General features: G+C 39.2%; 1 protein-coding gene across 7 annotated transcripts in view; it reads right to left on the bottom strand.

Moving 5' to 3' along the window:
- Nucleotides 1-18,874, bottom strand: part of MITF (melanocyte inducing transcription factor) — a 212,645-nt gene that overhangs the window by 61,504 nt on the left and 132,267 nt on the right. For 5 of the 7 annotated variants that reach the window (XM_012787398.3, XM_012787400.3, XM_075998561.1 and 2 more), the window contains exon 2: nt 18,156-18,405. In XM_012787398.3, coding sequence (XP_012642852.1) covers nt 18,156-18,405 — 250 coding nt within the window. The remainder of the gene's footprint in view (nt 1-18,155; nt 18,406-18,874) is intronic. The other 2 variants (XM_012787399.3, XM_075998560.1) reach the window with 1 other exon arrangement.

Genomic DNA, 18,874 nt, shown 5'->3' with positions numbered 1-18,874 from the left:
TAATATATTTACCTACTACACCACCGCCTCCTTAATGAAGAAAGGGCTGGCTTCAGCCTTCTGTCTAGCCTTTTTTACCCTCTTCTATCTGCTTTTGTCAACTCTAGCTCAAAAAGAAGGTCACTGGTTTGCCAAGTGTCAGCCAGCGCTACCTCATGAGTCAACCAGGATGAGCACAGAGAACAAAGATGTGGGAGGTGTGGGGTTAGACAGGGCCAGGAAGGAGAAGAAACGCAGGTGATTGTACCACACATTTTATGCAAAAAATTGAAACGAAAGAGAAAGACAAAGAGTTCAGAAACAGGAAAATGTAGGCAAGAACAACATGGAAGTATCATAATTTTCCCCTCCCAGCCCACACCCTGGCTGTACTCAAGTCCTCCTACTATGCAAAGACATCTTTGCATACATGTGCAAGTAAGGCACCCTGAGCAAGGCTCTCTTGTTTCATTAAGTCTGAGGGCAGGAGAGCACAGATGTAGAAAGGTGTAGAAACGGCTTTAACACTTGTCTGCCTGTCTGTAGACAGCAAGGAGAGACAAAGGTATAACTCAAGCCTAAAGCCATTTCTCTCAGAAGTTGCCTGCATTTTTTTTTTCCTTTTTTGCCTGCAATTGGTTGGTCTAGAAATCCATATCTCCTGAAATAACAGTTTACGCGATCCCTGGAGGACATTATTCTCCCCAGAGAATTTTCTCCAAGTGAGTTTCAGGAGACATTTTCATGTTCTTCTACCAAGGCAGGTGTAGGTTTATATCTGAGCTGGTGGTTTTCTGAAGAGCTTAGGTGAATCCACTCTCAGAAGATGAAATGAGGACTTAAGACACAAGGTAAAATGTCCAGGATACAAGAGGTGAACAAAAGAGCTAGGATCCCAACTCTCAAAGATTTGAGCTCCACATTTACTGCTTATTAGCCATGCACGGAGACCAGTGGTCACATGCTTTCTCTATAAAGGTCCAGAGAGTAATTATTTTCAGCTTTGTGAGCCTTGAGGTCTCTGTTGTACTACTCACATCTGCCATGGTGATATAAACGCAACCACAGACCATATGAAAGTGAACGAGTATGACTATATTCTAATAAAACTTTACAGAAACAGGCGGTAGGCAGGATGCGGACCACGGACATTGTTTGTCAACTCGTGGTACAGACTAATTTCTAACTTTCTACTGTGTTCATTTTTCTTCTGTGTCAAATGTGTATTGTATTATGCCTTCTTCCTTCTCCATTTCATTTAACGATGTTCTGTTCACTTTACCTCTTAATTTTTTTTTTTAACCAGTGCTTTCTTGTCTTCTGAGACCTCTGAAACCAATGCTTTTGTTATTTCCAAAATCTCTTTGATTGATTCCCCACCTCCAACTGTATTTCTCTAAAACTGATAACCCCACCTCCACCAGCTCCCAGAAAAGTCTACCTTAGCATCCCTCTTCTTCTCTAAAAGGAAAATAAATGAACACACAAATGGCAACAAAAGCAAACACATGCTGCAAAGAGGCTACCCAACTCCAACTGCATCCAATCCAAGCTCCTGGCCCCTGACCACACATCAGCTTCCCTTCCCAATATGCTCCCAGTTCCACCTTCTAGAACATACCTTGTGTTCACAACAAAATCCGGAATATGTATTGTTGCTTCCCTCCTTCCCCTCATGCCATGCTCTCTCAAGCTAGTCTTTGGGTGTAACCCTACTTCTTTCAAGTTTCCAGTCAACATCAACCACTGCGGGAACATGCCCCTCACCTTTTGAGCCAGAACTGCGGTTCGTCCATGTGCCACGGCCGATTGCCTTCATTGCTGGAGAAGTAAAAAATTCAGAGTTCAGTAGTACTGACTACTACTGATTGAGTGCTTTCCAAACTGTCCTTCAAGACTCGGCTCAAAGACAACCAGCTCGGGAGCTGTGCTGTGTACTTTATGTACATGAATTCATTTAACTGCCCCAACTCTGAAGTTGGTTAGGGTGTTTCTGCTCTAACTCTGTCTATATAGTCCTGAGAAAACATCACATTCTATTAAAAAATCACATAGTATGCATAACAGGGCATATAGGAAAAAAAGAATGTTAGGGCAGACCCCTGAAAGCCCACAAACCTTTGTAACCAGAGCACGAATCACAACAATCAGTAAACCCTAATCTAACACCAGCTGGTTAAATATCTACCGACATGTGCAGCCGGCATCACAGACAGCCTTAAACGCTGAAACTCCTGCTTCCTCCTCTCTCAAAAGGTAGGTTATGGATGGCAAGTGCTTCTAATATTGATCATTTTTAAAAAGTTAAAATCTGATTCTGGATCCAGCCTTCTTTACGAGTGCACTGTGTGAGCAAAGACAGCAATGTCTCTGTAGGGCTGCCTCTGCACTGTCGACTTCTCCAGAGAGCAGGGCCCGTGGAAAGCCAAGTAGTTCTTGAAGCTCAGATCCCACTAAGCCTGCAGAAGGACAGATGCTTTGCAGACACTAGCTTGTTTTTCTTAAGCCCTTCATCTGTGGCTAAGGCCATCTATATCAGACCTTTAAATATGATGAAGCTTGCCTCAGACTGCTTCAAACATTAACATGCTGTGGGAAATGAACTGGAAGGAATTTCATGTTGTACTCACGTAACTTTCTTATTTATCAACAACATTTGAGGTTTTCATATTAAAGAAGTTGCAACAGAACAAGGTGTGCCCATTTTACAGATGAGGAAACTAAGGTTTAGACTAGACACTAAGCACCTACCCAAGATTATCTAAGGACAGAGCTAGATTCCAAGTCTGGCCCCCATGTGATTCCAGATTTGTGCATTTAAGGAAGAGAGAGAGAGAGAAGGAGAGAGGGAGGGGTAATATCATCTATAAAGGTGTTCTCCAAGACGGAAAAAGAGGAAAAGCTGAAAGATCACTGAAAAAGGAAAGCCTTTGAGAGAAAAATAATCAACCCCCCCCCACCCATACAGACACACACACACCCACACCCAGAAAACACAGTCTCTCTTAAGGAGAGAATTAAAATCAGCGTTAATATACAAGCTCAAAGAAAGTGAGGATAATGGAGAGAGAAGTGAATCAAATTTTAAATCCCCCTTCTCCTGTCCTCATACTCACTGACCAAATATAAAAAAAGGAAAAAAATCCTTCGTCTCCATTTGTTTTCTCCTTAATAAAGGAATAAAGGAAAATAAAAGCTACATAACATCCTGTGACTATAAATTGCAGAGATGAATTTTATTACAACATTAGAGGTTTTGTAACCCTGAGAATTAAATATTTAAAATGGATTTTAAGACGTTCATATAAACAAACTCATGGCAGATTGGTGGACTTCCCCATCAGCTACTCCTAAGAAGTCTGTGCTCAATCTCTGCTTAAAAGACCTTCAGGAAAGTCTCCGAAATGCAATAAGTGATAGCTAGGCTTAATGCTATTTTTATAATAGCAAAATACACTTGGAAAAAAAATAACAGAATGTCTAAAGAACGATAAAAGACGTTCTCCTGAGTCACTGGCTGCAAGTCACAGTGTACCTGGTGACTTACACTGTAAGTATTGTATACGCTGAAGTTATTTATCATGGCAACTGTTCCATGCATCTGATACTTAAAACAAACCTAACGATTCTTTCAAGGGCTTTTACTGTCCTTTGTTGCCTTCATCTTATCGCCAATAAAATTCCAGTTGTAGGTAGGTGCCTCTCAAGGAAAAAGAAAACAGTTCATTGAATGTCAGGGCTGGGGGGAGCCTGAGACTCAGATGGAAAGGAAGTGACTTCCCCAGGGTCCCACTGTAGGTCCACGCAGAGGCAGGCTGTGATTTCATGGCTGCAGTATCAATTTTAAAGTAGTGAATTTTACAAGATCGGCTGAAGAGAAAAGGTGGTATATGTCACGGAAGTAAGACAAGTGGTTTAATAGCAAAAATAAAGGTTAGCCAAGTAGTTAGCACTGCCTACAGAATGCTCAAAGTGACACGTGTCTAAAAGGTAAAAAATAAAAAGGAAAAAATTAAAAGATTAAATTTGTACATAAATTACAAGAGATGGGGAGGGGGTGTTGGAGTAGGATAGCAGGATCTTAGATTAGAAAAAGAAAAAAAAAATGAACATACCACATAAGGAAGAAATCAGGTGATTCCCGAGCAAATGAACCCAAACCCTGAGAGCCCAGATAACAATGGTTATGCAAACTCTCTGTGATGAAAGTGATGAAAACTCTCTGAATACAGATCATTTGTTTCCATCAGTTCACTGGATCCATAATGTGGGCTTAGGGGTGAGAGGCTGTGATTAAATGTATTCTGAACCTCTACTTGCCTAAAAATGATAATGCTTTAGCAAGTAGACAGTTAATAAAACCATGTATGGTCACTCACATTTAACCAGAGTTCCAGAATCAAAATTGTTGGCTTCTCAGCTTATATAAGTTTAACTTCAGAACCAGGATATATTCTGACAGCCTGATGTCTATGAATTTTTTCTTGGAAATTTAACCCCAATTTTTACCACTTTTCCCAGAGTTTTCTATAAGTAAGGATTTAAACTGTTGCCTAATTTGGCTGTCAATCGTCTAAACAACTTCAAAGACTTTCAAGTAAGGAGTGTAATTGTGGCAGAAGGTAAACACTGTGGCCAAGTATCTCACTATTCTCCTCCCCAAAAAAATTAGTATTAGAAGAACCTACCTAGCCAGGCGGGTTTTGTTTTTTTTGTTTTTTTTGAGACAGAGTCTCACTTTTATTGCCCTGGCTAGAGTGAGTGCCGTGTCGTCAGCCTAGCTCACAGCAACCTCAAACTCCTGGGCTCAAGCAATCCTCCTGCCTCAGCCTCCCAAGTAGCTGGGACTACAGGCATGCGCCACCATGCCCGGCTAATTTTTTGTATATATATTTTTAGTTGGTCAATTAATTTCTTTCTATTTTTAGTAGAGACGGGGTCTCGCTGAGGCTGGTTTCAAACTCCCAATCTCGAGCAATCCGCCCGCCTCGGCCTCCCAGAGTGCTAGGATGACAGGCGTGGGCCACCGCGCCCGGCCCAGGCGGTTTTTAAAAATTAAAATTCCTTCCTGCTGAAACGTAACACAATAGTAATTGGGTAAAAGAATATTTAGACATCCCATGCATCTCTAGAGAAATTAACTCTAGACTGTAGATAGAATCAACTGTCCTGACCTTTTGCCAAAGCATTAACCTTTCAGTCGTTTCTCAAGAACCCGGTACGTGGCTCGGTTACCGTGGACTGTGTGTGTCCAGCTGAAAGGCCCACGGCAGTGGCCGGCATTAAAAAGTGTCGTGCCAGGCACCACGTACGTGCTTTGCAGCATCACGTCACTTACTTCCCACAGCAATGGCATGAGCTGGGGACTTTATTCTCCCTGTCACGCAGACAAGGAAACTGAGGGTCAGAGAGGATTTGGACACGGCGCATCTAACTCTGGAGCCCATGACCTTAAACATGTGTACTGCAACCAGACAGCAGGTGTCGTGCATCATCAAACGGCCCTTTGGGCGGTTCTTTGAGTGAATTTTAATTGAGAAATGGAAACCCCAAGAGAAAAGCAAACTAGGTTTAGGAAACAAGGTTCACAGTCCAGTGCAGACGTTTCCCGGGGGCATCTCAGGGTGGTTTCTGATTTTCTCCTCTTACGAGTTGACTAGAAGCATGAAGAGGGAGGTGATAAGAAGGTAAGAAGGCAATTGGTGCCTTCATGGTTCACGTAGGAGCCGTGCCCCTTCTAGGGTTGGATTTGGGGAGGCGTGCTGGATGTGCATGTTAAGGACATGAGTACTGGGAAGAGTTGGTCTTTCCCGTGGAGCTTCCTAAAATGACCGTTTGTTTTATTCCAACCGGAGAGGGAAGCTGGCCACATGCACTGGATATATTGCCTTCAGGCATAAAACTAATACAAAAAAAGAAAAGAGAAAGGAAAGAAAAACACTTTCTCTTGATGTCAATGCCCCAGTGTAAAAGGCAAAGTCAGGACTCTGGCCACGTCAGGAGAAAGACCTTTGATGTCAGAGACTGACCATCCAGGGCCTGCTGCTTGTGGAATTACAGATGTCAGAGGTCTGCAGACTCTGAAAGGCCCATTTTGTGTTACCATTTAACTAAGTCCAATATTTTTAATTAAGAGAAGATTCCTAAAGTAGACGTTAAATAACCCCTGATAGCTTAAAAAAAATAAAGTTTTCCTAAAGAGAAGTGAGTGGCTCCCTACTTCTGAGGAGCCGGCAGAACACGGAGGATTTTCAAGGCAGTGCAAACATGTGTACGGCACTGCAACGGGGGACACATGTCATTATGCATTTCTCAAAAACCACTGAACATACAACGCCAAGAGTGAACACAAATATGAAGTACAGACTTTGGGTGATGATGGGTTAACGTAGGTTCCCTGACTGCAACAAATGTCTCGCTCTGGTGGGGACAGTGACAACGGGGAGGCTGTGTTTGCGTGGGCACAGGGCATGGGGGAAATCTCTGTACCTTTCCCTCAACTTTGCTGTAAGCCTAAAACTGCTCTCATAATTAAAGTATTTTTTTTAAAGTAGCTGTCAGCCAGGTTTAAAAGTCAAATATTTCAAGGCCCCATTTGGTTAGAAAAGAAAGTTAGAAAAGAAAATGTCTAAAAACAAGGAAAAAATGGCATGTATGGCTTGGGTATCAATTTGGACTTTGTTTATCAGAGCAGCATCGACATTTATTTGAAAAAAGAGATGTGTGGTATATGTGTGAAGTATAGACCTAATTTACAAAGGTTTGTAGACAAATGGATTCATGGGCCCCTTAGAGCTCCCAGAAAGGCCCAATGGTTTCAGTAGCTGAAAGCAAGAACCACCAAAACAAGTAAGTTTAGAGTTTCTTATAGTTGCTTTATTCTCAAATTACCTCCTCTAGATTTGACAGAACTAATATATTTTTTTATCAACTTGGTATAAATATATGCATATAATATTATAGAATATACCCCCATGTACAAAATGCCCTAAGTAGCTGTTAGATATTTTACAACTTCCATTGACCAATGGAATTTACATTTCTAATGGGGTCCGAGGGCCTACAGATTCTAGATCCACTTTGAGAACCACTGAGCTACAGAATACTTAATATCATTTTTTATTTTTAAGAGATGGGGCCTCACTCTGTCGGCCAGGCTGGAGTGCAGTGGCACGACCATAGCTCTCCATAGCTCTCCCCAGCTTGAATTCTCGGACACAAGCAATCCTCCTGCCTCAGCCTCCCGAGTAGCTGGGACTAAAGGCACACACTACCACACTTGGCTAATTTTTTTTTTTATTTCTTGTACAGAAGAGGTCTCGAGGTCTCGCTATGTTGCCCAGGCTGGTCTCCAATTCCTGGCCTCAAGCAATCCTCTGGTTAAATTCTAAATACCTTAGCTTCATGTCAAATTAATGAATGAAGATTTTATATCAAAATAAAGGTCCTTTTAGAATGTTCAATCTGTCTTCCTATCTATGAGATACCAGTAGTCCTCAGTGTCAATAAGAATGGGCACAATGACCCATATTCATAACATTATAAATTCTACGAAGATTATGCTAATTAATGAATTGAAAAAAAATTCTTTAGGAATGTGATTTTATTATAATACAAACCTGGAAGCTACTAGGAAACCAAAATCAACATTGCAATGGACTGAATGTTTATTAAAATATTATTTGAAGATGATAAGAAAATACTAAAATAAATAACAAACACTGAGAAATACATAATTCCAGACTAAGAAAATCATGATACCTGACAACGCAATTATTTTTCTTTCTGGAAGTCATAGCATAGTTAGCATTTTTGTTCTCTTGGCTTTCTTGCCTGCTGTAATTGCACAAGAATGAGACTTTATAGGCTCTTAGTATTAGGTGAAGAACACATTAAATCTCTCCAACACAGTTTACTAATTCCAATATAATCAACTTACTGTTTTCATTAGAAATGACGAGGTGCCTAAAAAAATGTAAATTATCATTTTAGGAATTATTTCATAAAGGATCAAAAATTACTATCAAAACAGAAAACTTGGATGCCTGGTAAATAAGAAAAGGAGAAGAACTATTTCATTGTAGTATGAACTATGCTGAAATTTCCTGAAAATATGCTATAAGTTAACTGAGAAAGAAAACTGCCTCAATAACATTAGTGCAAATACAAATCATATATAAAATTACACCAACCCCTCCCCCAATTTTCAATATCCTTCATGTTACTTAAGCTACTGTGGAATGTATATTAAAGAACAACCTAGGATTAACTAATCTCCTTGTCCCTCAATGTCTGCTTTGCACCAAGAACCGCTGATGGAATGCTTATATATTTCCAAGGTTTTAGACATCTTTAACACACTTGGCAGGTGCTATGGAAGTGTGATATGTGTAGGTTTGAAAAGAACCCGGACTGACAGTATGAATAAGACGTGTGATTCACAAGAGCCATCGCCATGCTCAAGCCAGATTAGAAGACTACTGGCAGAGACGAGTCAAAATGCCACGTGACCAAAGGTGACTCTTTGCTGATGTCTCCTACAAGAGGCTGTTTTGACAGGAAATATCAACCATACGTGAGATACGCCAGCTAATCCAGGCTCCAAATTACGAGAAAGAAAATAATGACTAAAATCTTGTTTGTTTTCTTTGAGGGGGTAGTAGGAAAGCAATAGTATTAGGTAAGTATAATAGTGGCACATGAAGATAGCAATTTGGAGACGATAATAATTACTATATTCAGATTATATTAATAATTATAGATTATTATGTTAGTTATTATCAACAACAATAAAGCAGAATCCTTTTCTGAGCACTGTTCCACCCACGCAGCACTGTGCTAAATGCCTGAGATCCGTGCTGCCCAGGGCAAAGGCCACAGACCACATGTGGCTGCTGAGCTCTGGACATGTGGCTAGTTCAGACGAGGAACTGAAAATTTTTATATATATTATTTAATTGAAATCAAAATTTAAGGACATAGGTGACTTAGTTATTGAAAATCTTTTAAATATGTTTGAAACAACTTAGGTATAGGAATCTACTTTTTCAACTGCAAATTTTATAAAATCTAAACATAGGTCAAGTAATTCTAATGAAAATTTAGTGTTCAAATGGAGATGTGCTGGAGCTATAAAATACACACCTAATTTTGAAGACAGTATGAAAGACCTAATGCAAAGACTTAGTATGAAAAAAAAAAAGAATGCAAAAAATCTTGGTAATAGCAATAATTTTTATATTGATTACATGTTGAAATGATAATATCTTAGATATACTGTGTTAAATAAAATATACCAAAAGTGATTTCACTTGTTTCTTTTGACTGTTTTTAATGAGTACTAGAAAATCTGAATTTACGCACATGGTTCACATTCTATTTTTATTAGCACTGCTTTAGTGAATTATCTCGTTTAACTCTCAAGAAAACTCCCCAGAGCAGGCACTATCACTCCCATTTTATAGATGTGAACACTGAGGCCCAGAGAGACCAGGAATCATGCCCAAGTTCACACACAGTGAAGTACCAAAGTCAGCCTAACCCCTAGATTTTCAACAAGGACACTGATAATGGTCACATCTCAGAGCATAATGAGGTACGCCACTTAGCATTAATGGGAATTTGGCATCCAAATTATAATTTACTATGGTGCTCGAATACCAGGGCGACCAGGCCAAAGTCATAAGGTTCTGTGCTTCTCATAAATTCAATCTTTTAAGATTAACCTGGCTGTCATAAATATCACCAAACATTTAACAACGCAAAAAAAAAAAAAAAGAAAAACCCAAAGGCCATCACTACAGCCTGTCTTACCAGACGAAGGGTTCAAATTAAATTCCATCAAACCACGCTGAGCCGATATACTTTGACAAGCACCTCACATCCAAACCTCTAAGAGACTGGATTTTTGTTTTGTTTTGTTTTAAATTTGCTCCCCCTTTCTCTTCACCAAGACACAAAAGAAAGCCCAGTAAAATGCTGAATGGGGGTGAAGGAAAATGCAACAAAGTTAATAGGGGATGATAGATGGCCCTTCAGAATCCGTAAAAACACAAAAACAAGAGGGTGCATTTCCATCGCTGCACAATATTGCTTTTGTTTAAGAGCCAAGGCCCAGTCTTGAAACGTGTGGGTAATAAATCAGCAAGCATTATTTTAAATCAACCGGTTTTATAAAATAAGCCAAGAGTTGAAAGAGGCAGGACTAATTACCAACATTCCTTGATGAATTACTTAGCGGCGTGTGCTAAATCAATGTACGTCTACGTCTTGATCCCCAATTTTATCCTGTACTTGTTTCCCAGGAGGTAAAAAGAACATGTGGCTAATTAAGGCACCGATCTCCACAGCCAGAAGTACTCAAGGTAAGATTTCTTTCAAAAAAAAAGAAAAGGTTCTTTGCCTGGTACTTATTAATCTAATTTTTACTACTTCACTAGAAAAACAGAGCTAATCTTGTCACCTTTAGGCAGTCTGAACTACCATGCAGTGTTCAGAAAAAATGTTACATATTTGTAATTTAGCCAATAAGAATTTCTTAAGCCTTTCCTAACCGGCAGGAATGTCTCTGGTTTGTCACTTCTAATTAAGCCTCAACAAAATTTCCAGCCCCTAAATTTTAATCATACAAAACCCAGAGCCAACACGGGAGATTACAACAAATTTATGGGTGGTAAGGTAGTAGAAATTTGAATTCTGCTTTTCATTGTGGGCCTCTTAACTACTTTTTAAAATTATTCACGAATGGGTGGGTGGTTCAAATCCTTTTGCTCATTTTTAATTTTCAGGATTCCTATACCTTGTTATCTCTCTTCTAGGAAAGACCACCAGAGTTATACAATGTGCGGAAGTCACCTGCCAGAATTGTGCCCCTCAGAAAGCTGCAGGTGACTCTTACATAAAATGCATTGGAGACTTCCACTTTAATTACATGAAGAGCCCAGGCATATGCTCTCCTTGTTAAAAATAAATAAAGCTTTTGACTAGACCAGCACCTCCAATCCCTAATCATTCCAGAGATAACTAGAGGAAACAATTTGGTACAGATTCATTTAAATTCCTTTCTAGAACATTCCCTATTTCTTAAAAGGGTGATTAAAACAATTTCTTTTCTAGGACCATTCTCTACTTTAACAGACCCCAACTTTATCTGATTCATACATTCCAATTTTGATCCATTTTTTTCACAGTTATATAGTAATACACAAAAACATCTAATCTTATAAACAAGATCTGAAAGACTGACTTGTTATTGGGAGCTAAATTCTTCTTAAAGTTCGGGTTGATACTCTTGAGAAGTCAATAAAAAGAGACACATTCAGGGCAAAAGCCAACATTCCAGTACTGAGTGCAGCTGTAACCTTGAGCAAAGCCGCTGTACTGATTTACATATTTTTAACACAGATCCTACCCACTTATTTTAGTAGGGCAAAGTTAAAATTAGATTTTGCTTACATATGTCCGCAACCTCTCTTCAAAAGCATACCTACAGAAGGTAGCCCATCAGTTCTCTTTCAAATCTACATCCTTTCTTTAATTACTGGAATTAAGTAGGTAACATTTATGAAGGAGACTCATGACCTTTACATTGAATAATGCAAGATTTATTACCCTGAAATTCTCTTAAAAGCAAACAGAAAAATACCCAAATGTGCAGTTCCAGTTCAAGTGCTAAAATATAGCGAAAGTTCAGGGGATGTGGGGGAAGAAAAACTAAACATGCAACTGTAATTTCAGGAGAAAATTCATATTAAAAGAATGTGAGTCTATCAAGTCTATGAGTCTGAGTCTGTAAAGTCTATCAAATTGAATATTTCAAAAAATCACTTACAATACAAATACATTATTAAAATACACAAAACTACAAAGCATACAAATTGTGATGGCCTGGGCCATCGAGATCTTTCGAACATAAGTGATTTTGAGTTAGGATTTGGGGATGTTGCTAGAGAAACTTTCACTAGAGTGCCCCTGAACTCACAATGATGACTGTCACTAACCCAGAAATCCATGTGGCCAGGCGCTCTCCTCCGACAGTAAAAACGCATCCAGTTCTGTCATCTGGCATATTGTGGAGATTCATGGAGCTACTTTATTCCACAGAGAAGGCCCTTACTGATTCCAAATGCCTAAGATCTTGTGTTTTTCCATTAAGCCGGGGAGACTCCCTCTGCAGATTCCCCCTGACCTCCCACTTTGCTCTGACATATTCTGTCAAATCTTCAGAAATTTTTAGAGTATATCCTTAATATCTGCAGAAAACAACAGCAGGTGTGTGGCTGTAAGGAAACAGGGTAGGATGTGGACTCTAACTATGTTACCAGGGGCCATTAATAACCTCTCCATGCCTCAGTTTCCCTATCTGGAAGATGAGGCTTATCCTACCTGTCCCATAGTGATGCTAAAAGGATAAATGAGCAAGAGGATATGAAAGCGTTCCTCCTCCCACCCCAAACACCCCACAATGAATGTCCATGCAGTCAAGGAGGCACCACTGCCCTTTCTCTTCCAAGTTGCTTTAGGTAGAACCACATTCCCACCAGTCATTCCTACAGAAGTTTCAAGCCACAGCCTGAAACTCTGTAATAAACATTTGCTGTAGACCCCAGGCATCCATGTCATTGGAGGGGCTGAACATTGCTACCTCTCCCAAAACTCTAAACAAAGATGACTTTCTTCAGCCAGCATTTCGTTCCTAGTCACTAAAAGTAGTGCAGACAGAAAAGCGAGTCTAACGTTAATCACTAAGCACTCACTGAGATTCCTGTACCACCCAGCCTGTGTTCAATTTGACTTGACCAATGGAAGCCAACTCTAGGAGCACCGCCTTGCACCAGCCCTGAGATAACTAAAGCCGTAACCGCAGGGGCGGGCACGCAGCCTGAGAAGCAAACGGGCTGCCAGTCAGCGCCCTGCACGCCGGCACACACCTGGACACCAGAACAACCAAACTGCTTTCGGCACACAGAGCAGGAAGCCCCCACGCTGCCTAGGGAAGACTGAAGCCTGAAGCAGGGCTCTCAAAACCAGAGACAACCCAGTAGGAGGAAAACATTCTACTTCGTTTGTTCCATTTGCAGATGTGAATAAACAGAAATTGAGGGTTTCTGTCTACCTGATCAAAACTGCCTAATATATTTCATCAGACCTCACTCCTACAAAAGGCAACTAACTGCAAGGCTGGAAAACCGACCATGCCAGGAAGGCTGCACCCTAAACTGCTAACAGCAGCCCCCTGCAGAAAGCACCATGGAGAGGCCATGGCCGAAGTGGGCAAAAACAGTTTCCTATTGGATTGTTCTTCCTAGTTGTTCTAATCTGTTAAAAGTTAACAGGTATTGTCTGCAATTTAAAAAAAAAAAATCAATAAAATGAGTTTTCAAGAGAGAGAAAATTACCTTATGTGTGACACTGAATGATTTTGAATTATTCAAAGACTACAAGGAAATTAAGTCTCTGGGAGGATCAAGAACTGTTTGTGGAACCTGGAAACTGAGTCCTTTTTTCCCCTGAATGAAAATGTGGCCTTGCAGACACCAAATCCGATCAAAAACAAAAGCACAGCAGTGTATATAAATGATTCCTGAAATCAAGGCCGGGAGACTGTGTGTGTAAGTCACACTCCTGGGGACACAAGTATACGGTGGCCCGTGTATGAATGGACTGTGGTATTAGAAGAAATCTCACACGTAGCAGGTCCTTATCTTATGGGGACAACACCTATGGAAACAGGTCCCCTAACTAAGGGGACCAAGACAAGCTGATCTGAGACACGCTGCATCTGCTCTGGCTTCCTGCCGCCACCATGATGCGATTCAGGATTTGTATTCCTGGCTAAAAAAAAATCGGAAACAAAATCTAAACGTTGGGGTGAAAGAAATCCCTTCTGTCAATCCGTAACCCATCAACCTACCTGTAACTCTACATGCTCTTTTTCATGTTTCTGTATTATAAAAAAAAAAAAAGTCACACCTTGGAAATTCTACTCCATGTAGATTTTGTAGTTTACAGAGAGAGACAAGCAATTCAGCCACCAACTTTTCCCTCACTCGGGAAAGCTCACTGAACACCAGCTGGGGGACAGGGTGACAAGGACGCAGAACTTTCATTCCAACCCACTAGCATCTCTACCTGAGCAGGGTGCAACGCGGATGGAGTTGCCACCAAATAAATGCCCAAGTAAATTTAGTTTACAATACAGAAGGTCCTGGCAAAAAGCGATTCTGTATTTGGCAAACAGTAAACATCATTTCTGACTGCAGAGCAATTTGCCCAACTCTTGAGATGATTTGGAAAAAAGGGAAAATTTAAAAATAAATTTCTTCAGACTACTTAAAATAGGATATCCAAAAGTAAATTCCTATAACCAAAAGTTAAATACATATAGCCTTTCTCCTTAGCAGAACAGAAAAATTCAATGTACAATGTCTTCCAGAGAGGACACTGTCTTTAAAATTTCAAATTCTAAGACAAAAGGAAGGGAGAGAGGGAGGGAGGGAAAGAAGGAGGGAAAGAGAGGACAGTGGGAAATCCTTGACAATTCCTTACAAATTCCTGAACAGAGAAACATTTTCAAACTGCAAACTAATGCTTTCAAGCTGTAAACTGTCAGAGTCGTGTTGGGGAAGGGAGTCGGGAAAGAAATCTTGATGAACTTGGCCAGTCCAGGATCCGAGCAACCAAGGGCTTCTACAATCAGTCAAAGTCAGAGAGATGAGAGGCTGAAAACAGATGCTTGAGGAGTGTGCAAATGATAACTCCGTGGCTGGTACCACAGTGCCTCCCTAGCTCTCAGGCCTGACACATCTACAAGGTCTGTCCCTGGTGACTCTCTGATTTCGTTTGAAAGAAACGAAATCAAATTTCAAACCTGAGGTTTGTGTGATTCACATGTCAACCAAATCCATCCGTGGAAGAAACCACTTCAATTAATAGTGCCTAATGATGTTTTGTTGTTGTTAACTCACGGTTTGAAATACAGAGTATGTTCACTACTGTGGAAAAAGGCATTATGCACTCCAAATGTTGGTTAATTTATGGTAAAGAAGCATCCTTAAATTACAATCCCCAACTAGATAAAGTTGTTCTTGAGAAACTTAGAGAATAGCTTTAGTATGTAAATACACAGCAGTAAGATTCAGCATCCATGTCACTCAAGATAAAATCAATAAGAGGAATAAATGTATAAATTATGAAATCAATATAAGAACCAGAGGCCAATCCTGCAAAGCTTTACAAGCTTAGTGACGAGCTTCCTGTATTGAGGAATGCGTGATGCAAATTTCTGACATCTAGTTTGAATTCTGACTCGTCCTAAGTTTGCCAGATTTCGACAATTTTTAAACATGCTTTATAAAGTTTCATATTTTAAGTTTAGCTCTGCCAAGGAAAGGGATTAACCTGAAAATACTAATTTAGCTTTTCGAAATCCATCATTCAACCCACAGAGAGTAGAATGCAGGTAACTTAAGTGTCTGTGAGGCAGCAAGAGAGAGAGACAGACAGAGAGAAAGAAAACTAAACTATGACCTTTCTTGTATCAGGGTCTTGCAAACCAGTTGGCAGATGGAAGGATTTAACCAGATTTTCTAGCACATGCTAGCGTGTCTAATTGTACACGTCTTCCTCCACTGAGAAGCAGGTATGCTCTGTTTTAGCAATTTAAACCTTTAAAAATTAAAACGAAAAATTTACTCAGGCTATATTATGAGAAAATATTTATTCAGTATCATCTGCATGATAGAGCACCCAATTAGTATACTTGGTTTTACCATTTTTGGAAAATGTGTGTTCATGGAAAAATGGTAGTAAATAACTGTTTTGCTATTAACTATTTCATAAAACTATGCTTATGATTTTAAAACTATAAAAAAGAAAAAATGACCACCTTTCTCTCATTTATCTTCCTATAGTAAGTATTCCATAATAATATTTTTATACATAAAACTTTTGAAAATATGTAAACCATTTTTTATAAAGTAATAAGTCTTTAAGTGTCTGAAGCAATCACTTATACAATGCTCTTTTAAATATTACTTGAATTTCTTAGAATATCACCTTATATTAAATCATATATTCTTCACTTAAGGGTACTAAAATTTGTCTAAATAGCTATCAAATATGGCTATGCCAACAATTCTTTCTTTTCATTTATATCACATGCTTCACTGGTTTAAACAATTAAAGTATAAAGAAGCAAAAGTTAAGCAGAAATAAGCTATATTCACCATAAAATATAAATTTACCAATTACTTATTTTTAGTTAGATTATGTCTTCCAGCTGTAATAATTTACTTGTGCTTTAACTTTAGACATTTTTCTGGCATACCTAAATTCAGGATTGCAGCTCAGTCCAGTGTTACCAGGCCAGGGCAACATATAAGGAAAAATGGGCATGTTACTTAAACCATTTAATGTAGACTTTAATTTCAATCATTTTCAAAAATAATATATTTTAAGTAATAAAAACATTTAGAAATTATGCCCATTTTTAAGATGATATGGAAATGATGTTTCAACACATTTGCATTTGGGTCATTTCCCTGCCATCAGATGTAACTGCCTTAATAAGAATATTGATTTCACTTAATATACTTAAATATAGTTTCAAACATTACCATCATATTGGACATAAACCCCTACTCACCCAAATCCAAGTCAACTCTTTTAAAATTTGCCCTTCAGATTAAAATAGTAAACTATTATGACTAGTAAAATACATATTTCTCCACATCTTATTACTATTAATTCATACAACTTTAAACAACCTAAAGTATAGACCAAACATTTATGATTCTTACAAACACAAGACAACTTAAATCTTCAATAAATCTTAAACCTATAATAACTTTGTGACTGCCAATTTTCACCCAAGCAGAACAGAAAGATTCCATGTATAATCTATCCCAGAGAGAAAACCTTTGGCTTTACTTGAAAGAAGGGTAGGGGGAGAGTAAGCGATCTATTAATTCTGGCAGTATCCAGAATTTCAAACAATCACATTAGAGTAAAATTTTATGCTAAACCATATGGGACATTTTTGCCCTAACAGAATTTCAGTCGGTTTCTTTATCAAAAGGTTCCATTAGTCCGTCACTACATTTTAAAAGAGTCTTTACAAAGAAAAAATAATTGACTTTAAATTTGTTTTTAAAGAATCCCTTTCCTACTTCCTGGTAAGGATTACATATTGATTTCTGATTATAAAACAACATCTCTCTATTTGCTTTAGTAGTAAACTTTAAATAGTGGGAGACGTGTTTTGTTTTTTTTTTCTGAGCACCCAAATCAATGCAAAGACCAATAATGAATCATCAGCATGTAAAGTTCACATTGTTTAATGAACAGCAACACTTGGGACTCTTCAGAAGGAATCTGCTGGGTGAGTAGGTAAAAAAATTAAAAATGAATAAAAGGAAAGGAAGTTTCCCTACTTTAACTTTCCCTGAATCAGTCATATTTAACAATTGAAATGTTTATCTTTAAACAAGGAGTATCTCCTTCTGTGATGTGGAAGACATGTGTGAGATGGAATTCTATTCTTAGACTTGTTACTATTTTCCCTAGTAATTAGGAAGCTATATGTCCCTGATAGAATGATGCTAACAAGCTCCTGCAGTTTCTACTCTAGCAAGAAATCAAAGAGACCCAAAGCAGACTACTCGCTTCAGTAAAAGGATTATGCAGTCTGGTTATTAAAGTGCAGAGAGCTCTTCTCCAGTTTTACATCTGAAGACACTTTCTAAAAGACTTTCAGATTCTGTAGTCCACCTTATCTGCTACATAAAGAGAAAATTAAAGAGTTGCCATGGAATGTATTTAAGAAAAAAATATATACAATATATATTGGAAGAGGTCTGTTTCAGATAACTTCTACATTTTGTAACTTTCCCAAAGAAAGATGGAAAGATGTCATGACAACAAAGCAAGGCGTAGATACTCCTTCTTGCAATTCCTCATGGAGGACTGACACTTTTCGGCCATTTATTGAGGGTTTCTATTACAGTTACAGTTCGTTTCTTTTAAAATACTAAGCCACATAGGAATCGGTGGGGTTGGCGTTTAGAAATACGGTTCTGTTGGGTCGGTATAACCAAATACATGTTCAGATAAACAAAACTCCTTGCAAATGGGAAATGGAAGGTTTGGTCCCACCAGCAAGAGCAACGCTCACATACCTTAAGGACTTCCATTGGCACCTGGGTGGCAGAGGGCAGCGTGGTGGGCACGCTGACGTTGATGGCCGGGGTCTGGCTCACGGGCACTCTCTGTTGCATGAACTGGGCCGCCTGCAGCTTCTGCTGCTGCTCCCTGCGCTCCTGCTCCTGCATCTGCTCACGCATGAGTTGCTGGCGTAGCAAGATGCGTGATGTCATGCTGGAGGAGCTTATCGGAGGCTTGGACGCCCCAGGATGCTCCGCGGAACTGCTGTGGGAAAACCAAAAGGCACACAACGTTTAGTTCCCTAATGAGCCCCTTCGCTGGCACTTTGGGGTATCCTAAATTGCACCAAACTATAAAACGAGCCTGTGCAAATATAATCAAGGCGCAGAGTGGTACTCCACATAATTGAAAATCAAGAGGTGACAGGATTGAAGTCATTAGGAGTTGAATTAAAATAAGTCAGCTTGATTGCACTAGGCATTTTTTTTATCAGGAGGCTCAATTTTTTTTTCGACATTTTATCCTGCACACGACTCATCACCACCAAATATAGCGCCGCCATATGTACTGCCAAGAAGCAGTGTGTCTTAATGGCACCCAAATTTCCACATTTAAAAATAAATTGCTTGATTTGCTGTTTTTTATTCTTTACAACCGAGTCGAACCAAATAACTACTCCTACGTGTTATCTAAATTCCTTAAAGATGTCTAAAATGTTTACTAACAAGGAATT

This window comes from Microcebus murinus, chromosome 28 (genome assembly GCF_040939455.1).
Source record: "Microcebus murinus isolate Inina chromosome 28, M.murinus_Inina_mat1.0, whole genome shotgun sequence".
NCBI classification, from domain to species: Eukaryota; Metazoa; Chordata; class Mammalia; order Primates; family Cheirogaleidae; genus Microcebus; species Microcebus murinus.
The sequence above is the reverse complement of the archived record's forward strand: the minus strand, read 5'-3'. Positions and strand labels throughout refer to the sequence as shown.